Here is a 9,219-nt window from a genome sequence, read left to right on the forward strand (position 1 = left end):
ACAAACAAACATTACATATTTATTTATATAGATTATATTCTAATGTGTCCTTTGCTCCTTTTTTAGTTTGTATTAGTTTTTAGGCTTGTAAATTGTAATCTTTAATCATTCATCATTCCCATCTAACAATTTTGCACCTCTTTTTCACTTCAAGCAATTTGGCAAGATCTTACTAAGTCTTCCATTTGCTGCAAGCATATTAACCCAAATCCAGTACTATGTGATGAGAAATATTCTGTTCATGTTTATTTTATTGTAACAACCATTGTGAATTGGGGCTTCAAGTGTGTGCATTTATAAGGCCAACTAAGTGCTGGCATTTCCAAACAGCGTGTGAAATTTGCCACAACCAAGAAATCTCATAACGCCCCCTAGAGATGACCCCGCCCACTTAACCTCATAGTGGGTCGTTGTGGCTGCTTTCCCCAGACTTTCTCCTCCTCGGCCCCGTGGCTATTCCCTCGTCCCTCGTCTTTTTTTTCAAAAACGTTGTTCCTGCCTGCCCCTGAGGGCGGAACTTGGTCTGGCCTGGCTCCCAGTTTTCAGCTCTTTGCCCTGTTTTCCCTTCTGGGCGAGCCATTCGCTGAAGGAGGCATGTGAGAACCAGCCTCCCTTCCTAGTACTCGGCCACTCCATCCATCCAGCTGGTGGAAGAATGGGGCTGGAGCTCTACCTGGACCTTCTGTCCCAGCCCTGCCGGGCGGTCTATATCTTTGCCAAGAAGAACCACATCCCCTTTGAGCTGAAAAATGTGGAGCTGTTCAAAGGTGAGGAGAGCCCCACACGGGCAAGCATGGGGGGAAGGGACTTTTCTCAGCTGGGGGAGAAGGAGACGGAGCCTCCTTCAGAGGGAACCCATTGCTCTCTCTGGGCAAGGGCTGGGTGGGCCTTGCCTTGTTTGATAGATTTCATGGGGCCCATCAGAAACAGGAGGGGACTCTCCCACATGGTGATAGCAGAGCAGCCTGAGCGGGGGGGGGGGGGGACGACTAGAGGGAAGGTCTTACACAATGCGTCATGCTGGTGCCTTCCTCTTGCCAGATTCTATCCTGGGGACCAAGGTGCCTGGAGCAGAGGCGGAAGGGAGGGAAACACCCCCATCAGGTAAGAGGAGCTCAGGCTTCATATGACTGGAAAACCAAGGTCTGGCCTGCATGTGCAGAGAGGGGGAGGGGGGTGTACTGTAATTTGGCACTCCGATTATTTTTCCCCAAATGGGTGGAATGAATTTCAGTTCCAGGCAGAACTGTGAACCAGGAAACTCTTGACTTCTCAGCAGAGGAGAGGAGAACATGAGAGCTGTTCACTTTCAGAGTAACCGTTGACCACCTGCTCAAAGTATAATATTCTTTTCTTGCTGAGTTGCCTTAACTATCAGGAATCCGGCAGGATTTTCCCACCAGCAGCTGTTGGAAATGCCTGCCACTGTTTCCCTCCTTCGGGGCTTCAGGTGTGCATGGCGTGTCCTAACAGAGCCACAATAACACCCTGGGGAAAGGAGGGGGTATGTAAATAAGTGCCTGCCCCCAGCAATTTCACTGAAATCTCTCCTGCAGCGGTGCCAAGTTCCCTGTTTGCTATGTAAATACAACTTGAAAGGGTCCAAAGGGCCTTTTGAGGTTGCAAAAAGAACGTTTTTTTCTGCACCCAAAGGGGACGGGGTTCTTTCTCCGATAAGATAAGTGACCTGGTTCTTGAACTTTGCCTCTGTGGCTGCTCAAAGCACCTTTGAGTGTTTTATTCAGCACAGTCTTTCTGTAATCCCAGTCCAAGGTGCTCTGGATTTCTTGTGACCTGGCAGTTTATAAAAGGATCTTTATCATATTTGCATTGCTACTGTTGTTTCTGGAGAGATTAGAGATGCACAGAAATAAATAAATCCCAACATTCATTATTCATTTTCCAAAGTAAACCTTCAGTGGTTTCTCCATTTCCATCTTGCTTACCTGACCTCTCAAAATCAGCTTCGGTTCAAAAAAAACTTGAGGCAGGACAGCCCCTCCGTACCTGGAATTGTTCTGTGAGTGAGCCCTCTTCCCATCCCGGTTCCCATGGGCTTTCTCTTATGGAGCCACATGCTGTCCTCCCCAGAACAAACCCTGTTTGAGCGAGCCGCGAAAAGTGTGATAGCTACGAAGTCTGGAATATGATGCTGCATTCACATTTGTAACTTAAAAGTTGCGAGTTCACAGCTATTGCTGTGCTGTCTGTTCAACTGCTTCCCTGGGTGGAAAACAGGTTCTCCCACCCCCATTTCTGATCCATATCAGATTTGCTAGAACAGTGGTTCTCAACCTGTGGGTCGGGACCCCTTTGGGGGTTGAACGACCTTTCACAGGGGTTGCCTAAGACCACCGAAAAACACATATTTTCTATGGTCTTAGGAACCGAGACACCAATTTTATGGTTGGGGGTCACCACAACATGAGAAACTGTATTAAAGGCATTGAGAAGGTTGAGAACCACTGTGCTAGAAGAATCTAATTCTGAGATTATCTGAAAGCATCCAGTTTTCTGGTCAATTTCAACTGCAGAAAGCAGAGCTCAGACAGTTCTCCCTTTACAATCTCAGAGGGACACTTAGGTGCAACTTATTAGCAATCCATCTTTCCAGCTGTAATGCAGAAAAGACTTGGGTGAAAGGAGATTTCTGCTCTCCGCTCCAGACAGACATAGCCAGGAACTAAGGGAAGGGGGGCTTCTCTGCTTTTAGTCTCTTTCAAGCCTCATGGTGGAACATCTGCTTTTGACTTCAAGGGTCACAGCGCAAGGAGAGCACAAGAGTGAAGAAAGTCCCTGTCTTGAAGGATGAGACCTTCATCTTGGCAGAAGGGTAAGGAGAGTTTCCCCCACCCCTGTTTCTCCTAGTCTAAAGCCATATTTGGAGAGAGCGGTGGGAGGTGGCCGAACAGGGAACAAAGAAGCTGGGAGCATCTGCAAGTTTGAGGTCAGGGGACACAATGGTGTTACAGCTAAAGACATTAATTCTGGAAGTCTCTTTTTATTTATCCCAGATGACACCAGATAGCAAGATATTCATTCCTGAGTTTGATTAATTTTAATTTAATTTTTTAATTTAATTTAATGCTTCTAGACCGCCCCCTCTCCCGAAAGGGACTCGGGGCGGTGTACAGTTCATACAAAATATATCAGATACAATAAAATTAAGTATGTACAATTGACAGTTGACATGGAGGAGGTAAGAATGACATTAAAAGAACTGTACAAAGCAGATTAAAATAAGTTCAAACCCCTAAAAACAAATACAGTGAATTAAAAAACCCCTAAAATAACCAGATATAGTGCGTTTGCCAGGAGGGACAGTTGAATTATGCCAGGCCTGCTAATCGGAACAGGTGGGTCTTCAGTTTTTGCCGGAAGGAGCGGAGGTCAGAAGTGGTTCTAATGTCGGGGGGGAGGTCATTCCAGAGGGTTGGGCCCATCACAGAGAAGGCCCTACTCCTCGGTGTCGCCCGCCGGCATTGTCCAGTGGATGGCACCAGGAGAAGTCCCTCCCTGTGTGAGCGTATTGGCCGCAGGGATGTATGTGGGAGGATGCGATCCCGCAAGTAACTAGGTCCCGTGCCATGGAGCGCTTTAAAGATGGTAATCAGCACCTTGAAACGCACCCGGAAAACCACAGGTAGCCAATGCAGCTCGCGCAGGAGAGGTGTTACGTGGGAGTACCTCGTACTCCCCATCACAGCCCGCGCGGCTGCATTCTGAACTAACTGCAGTCTCCGGGCGCGTCCCAAGGGCAGCCCCATGTAGAGAGCGTTGCAGTAATCCAGGCGGGACGTCACCAGCGCATGAGTGACCGTGCGTAGGGCATCCCGGTCCAGTAGGGGGCGCAATTGGCGCACCAGGCGAACCTGGTGGAACGCCCCCCTTGCCACGGCCGCCACATGGTCATCCATTGACAGCCGGGCATCAAGGAGGACGCCCAAATTGCGCGCCCGTTCCACAGGGGGCAACTGCTCGCCCCCTATGGCCAGCGATGGAATCAGCTGGCTGAATCGAGGTGCCGGTAGCCACAGCCACTCAGTCTTGGAGGGGTTGAGTTTAAGTCTGTTGTCCTCCATCCAGACCCCGACGGCCTCCAAACACCGGGACATTACTTCAACAGCCTCGTTGGGGTGGTTTGGAGTTGAAATATACAGCTGAGTATCATCAGCGTAGAGGTGATACTCAACCCCAAAACCACGGATGATCTCACCCAGCGGCTTTACATATGTGTTGAACAGGAGAGGCGAGAGGACCGACCCCTGTGGCACCCCACAAGTGAGTGGCCTCGGGGTCGACCTCTGTCCCCCTGTCAACACACATTGCCTCCGGTCGGAGAGGTAGGAGCCGAACCACCGCAAAACGGTACCTCCGACTCCCATCCCCTCCAACCGGCGCAATAGGATACCATGGTCGATGGTATCAAAAGCCGCCGAGAGGTCTAATAGGACCAGGATAGAGGAGCAGTGGGAGGGTCAAAAATGGAGCAGAACCGCCATACCGCTCTCTCTTATTTTACATGAGACATCTGGAAATGTTCTGGAGAACTTCAGTAGACCAGATGGACAACTGAAAGGCCAGAATACTTTTGCTTGTCTCAGTTGTTTCACCTTTGACAATCCACATTCTGAAGTGCTTTAATTAAGCCAGATGCTCAGTTGTGTTTGCTCACCAGCTCCTCCTCTGCAGAAACTAACTCCTGCCTTCCTTTTGTGATCCTGTCCTCCTCGATTTCCATGAATCCGTGGTCAGCACGGCCATCCTTTTGTATTTGAGTCGCAAATACAACACCCCAGATCACTGGTACCCATCTGACCTACAGAAACGAGCAAAGGTGGACGAATACCTATCGTGGCATCAAGCGAACATCAGATCCAATGCTCCCAAAACAATGTGGATTAAGGTGAGAATTTGAACAGGTTCTGGAGATTTGGGAAGTTTCAGCTCGACCCAGATTTAAGATCTATTCTTAATAGTTGAAACCTCCAATCTTTCTTCATTATAAAATGTGCCCAAATCTTTGCTTTTTCTCCAGGTTGCTTTTACCTTTCTTCTTTTGAGAGGTTGCAGCTGCCTTGCTTTTCAGGCCAGGGTCTTATGGGCAGCAACGCTTCACTGGATGGGTGAGGAGAGGAATTCCCTCCCCTCTTTCTGTAAATGTGGTGGAGGCAGATAGAACCTTCTCCTCCTTTGAGCCCCAGTGCAATGCTATTGAAGGGAAGAAAAGATGTTTTTTTTAAAAAAAAATTGTTGTATTTAAGTACAATGACAATAAAGATTATACTTTAAAAAAAACCCATCAAAACAGTTTGATGCAGAATATGGTTTACCCCAAAGGAAAGGTTGGTTTTTGAAAGAAAAACACATTTTCTTAGGAAGTTAGTGTTCCTAGGAAAGGAGTAATTTACATTTTATCTTATTCTGAGATTATTTTCTTCACATATATTAGGGCCCAGTGATCAATAGCTTCGCTCCAGGCGGTTGAATTGGTTCTCTCCCCACATTTCCCCATTCCTCCCATCTCTATCCTACTACAGGCTGCCATGTGGCTCAGGGTCAAAGGTCAGCATTCACAAACACAGTAGTTTCTTCCCTGGAACCCACCATGTTGAAAAGGGAGCAGGCCTTTTGTTGATCATCCATCTATCCATCCACTTTCAGAGGAACGCCACAGTTTGTGACCTCAGCTGCCTGTGGTGGTCACCGCTAAGAAGCTCCTCCTCCCTGAGGCAGCTCTGTCTCCACAGGAGCATCCCAAGAACAGGACATGGGTGGCCTTCCAAACTCTCCCGTAGCTCATTTCTCTGGTCCCACCAAAGCCATGGAGACACCACAAGCAGCTGACAAGTCTCTTTCAATCAGCCTGCTCGGCCATCCACCGTTTCTGCTTCTTTGGAAAGGAATGGTGGCTGGTGTCTTCGTGTCAAGGCCCCTCTTGTCCAAGGGACAAGGCAGGGGTGCCTCTCCTGGGCAGCCAACTCCCCTGAAGCTCCAGCCTACAGTTTACAAAGAGAGTGCTGAATTGTGTTGCTCAGGGTCCAGGTAGCTATGCAAATGGTTTTGGATGCAGACATGCAGAGCTCTCTAAATGCTTTCAAAGGCTGTGCAGTCCAGTTTCCAACAAGGGGTCTTGGGAGAACAAGTGCCACAGTTCACCCACTAACAGAAAAAGTAGCTTCCTTCATATTCTCCCCTTATTCAGATGGATTGGTTACTTTTGCTACTATTAAGCGGGGGGGGGGGGGGGGCATTTAAAGCACCAGATGTACAGCTATACATGAAGGCGATTCGTTTACTCATGAGGTAGCAAGGACAGAGTTTCTTTTTCTTGCTTAAAAGAGCAAAGAATCCAGAGGGAGAGTACATACGCCTCTTGGGTAGATTTTGGGCTTAATGGGATTACAGAAGGAGGGAGCAGTGTTTACTTTCTTAAGTCAAAGCAAACACAGCAAGCGAGGTGTGCATTTCTGGCTCAGAAAATAGAAGCACCTGGGAGGAGTGTAAGGCCTTTTCCTGGGGGTGGGGAGAATCCTCAAATGCCCAGGTGTGTTCATGTCAGGTGAAGGCGGGGAGCTTCACTTTGCCCTGGCTGGGTTAAAAAAAGGGGGAAGGGAAGAAGGAAGAACTGGGCAGGCATCTCCCACACAGACTCTCTGTCAAATGACAGAATGGCATTTCAATAGAGGAATTTTAGTATGTTTGGACTTCCAAATGTTTCTGACATGGAATTTGTGTGGACTGTCCTGCTCGGTCAGCCTCCTCCACATCTAGGGAAAGGGTCCTTGGTTTCTAAACTGAGCAGGCCCCTGAGGAGGCCCAACTGATCCTTCCCAGGGGGGCCTGGGATACTTTTTGGTAGGGGTGACCAGTCTCCTCCCTCTGCTGCAGGTGCTGATCCCGCTCTTCACGGGCCAGCCGCTCCCACCAGAGAAACTGCAAGAGGTGATGGACGGGCTAGTCATGGCGCTGGATCAGTTTGAGGGGTTGTTTCTCCAGGACAAGCCCTTCCTGGTGGGCAGCGAAGTCTCCCTTGCGGACCTGGTGGCCATCGTGGATCTCATGCAGGTGACCCCAAGGGTGCTGGGCCCTCATCCTCCCCTGCGCCTGATTGCCCTTCAGTGGCAGAGGGCTGCGCCTTGGGCAAAGCGCCAGGCTTCTCAGGGAAGTAAATTCACTAATGAAGCAACGGAAAGATCCGGAGAGGGGTGGGCATGGGGGGGGGGAAACAGCCAAAGAGCTAGAGGCGAATGAAGAGGGGGCTCTGATGACCCAGAGCAGCTGCTGGGTCCTTCCTCTCAAAGGTGCAATGGGGCTTTCCCGGCCCTTCCAACTAGAGCAGACTAGGAAATCCAAGGCCTGCCTACTAAAACCACTTTTACTGTAAGGCCCGAGGAGCAGGATTTGGCAAGTCTGAATGAGCTTCCCACTCTCTCCCTTTTATCCTCATGACATCCAGGAAGGGTCTCCTCTGAGACTCTGGCTCGGATTAGAATCCTAGTCTGGACTAGTCCCATTTCTTCTCTCTGCCATTTTCTCCTCTTCCTCTGCCTGCTGCACTCCTTGACGTATGAAAGGGCATCTCTAGCTGCCTGCAAAAGGAGTCCCCTCCGGGAGCAGCCTTCAGGAAGGGAGTTCTGCATTAGAACAAGCCCAGCTCTGGTGGGACAAGAAGGGAGGTGCGCAGGCACCCTGGGGGCCCAGAGGCAGGTTGTGGGGCCTGTGGGGCCTGGTCAGGTTCAGTGGCTCAGGCTAGAGAGCAGACAGGCCCCGATCTTCTGCCAGCTGATCTGATGTCGCCCTTTGCCAACCTCTGCATTTCCTTCCTTGCTTCTTCAGCCTGTGGGCGTCGGATGTGACATTTTCAAGGAAAGGCCCAGACTGGCAGAATGGCGCAAACGGACAGAAGATGTCATCGGAAAGGAGCTCTTCCTGCAAGCACATGAACTGATCCTGAACATTAGTAAACTGAGCACCATCCAGATCGATCCACAGCTGAAGGAACAACTGGCCCCCGTATTGTTGAAGATGATGAGATGAGTAAAGGAATTTCAAAAGAGAGCATAGCGTAGCCGGTCATCTTTCCCTCTCCGGATTTGTTAACTTTTCATTTAGAATTATGTCTGTTATATCCTGGCAGATGACGTCAGGGATTTCCCCCTGACAGCCGGCATCTGCGCTAGCAACAGCCAGGTCGCGTCTGATTGGTTAAAACGCGACCTGGCTGAGAGCGGGGAAAATCCGGTGTTCGGATTGGCTGGCTCGTCTGACAGCTTCACATAAATAGCTGTTAGACTAGCCCAGCCGCGCTTCTCTCCTGTATGAGCTTGACAGCTGCTGTATTCAATAAAGCTCTTTTGAATTGCCTCACGGTCTCCGTTCGTGTTTGTGCCTACTTAACACTGGCGACGAAGGTGGGATCCAGCTACCGCTGACCCACCGCACGTTACCACCTCGGCACAACCTGACCGGGCAATTCCTTTTTTCTCTTTCTGCCTGACCATCAGGCACTTCTGAGGGAGATCATGTCGGCGATGCCAACGTTCGCCCCCTTCGGCTCTGATGGCGAGACCTGGGAAGCGTTCCTGGAGCGCTTCGAGTGCTACCTGATTGCCAACGGCCGACGCGATGTGCCGGACGACGAAAAATGCAGTTTCTTTCTGAGCTGTTGCGGCACGCCAATGTTCAGCGCCGCTTGCTCCCTCGCGGCTCCACAACCAGTCCACTCACTGGACTGGACCACTCTGACTGGGCGCCTGCAGCGCCACTATGCCCCGACCCCGTCCTGGGTTGCGAGACATTATGCCTTCAGGCGCTGTGTTCAGAAGCCGGAGGAATCGGTGAGCCAATTCCTCCAGGCGCTCCGCACAGCGACAATGAGGTGTGAGTTCGCAGATCTGGACCGCAACCTCACGGAACAATTTGTCAGCGGAGTGAAAGACTTACGCCTTCGCTGGCGGCTTCTGTCCCAAGCGGACATCACACTCACCGGGGCCATTGAGCAAGCGAGGGCGGCTGAACTCTCAGACGAGTCGATGGCGGAGATGTTCAACCTTCCGCCACCACCCGGCCGCACTTGTTTGGTGGACGAGCTGGTACCTCTACCGGCCGGCTATCCAGAAGAGGGAGCAGTAGCCCGCATCGGCCAGTCGGCCCGAAGACGCGCCCCTCAGCGAGCCCGAGAAGCCGCGACTGCCTGCCTGGGCTGCAGAGGCAACC

General features: G+C 50.6%; 1 protein-coding gene across 1 annotated transcript; it reads left to right on the forward strand.

Annotated features, from left to right (window-relative positions):
• The first annotated feature begins 558 nt into the window (after positions 1 to 558).
• Positions 559 to 8,061, forward strand: LOC309399007 (glutathione S-transferase theta-1-like). The gene is made up of 6 exons (XM_081966411.1): positions 559 to 767; positions 1,042 to 1,104; positions 2,758 to 2,833; positions 4,756 to 4,906; positions 6,892 to 7,068; positions 7,840 to 8,061. The coding sequence occupies exons 1-6, from the start codon at positions 656 to 658 to the stop codon at positions 8,038 to 8,040; spliced, it is 780 nt and encodes a 259-aa protein (XP_081822537.1). The 5' UTR covers positions 559 to 655; the 3' UTR covers positions 8,041 to 8,061.
• The last annotated feature ends 1,158 nt before the right edge of the window (positions 8,062 to 9,219 follow it).

Source organism: Natrix helvetica (genome assembly GCF_964273705.1).
Source record: "Natrix helvetica genome assembly, chromosome: 14".
NCBI lineage: Eukaryota > Metazoa > Chordata > Lepidosauria > Squamata > Natricidae > Natrix > Natrix helvetica.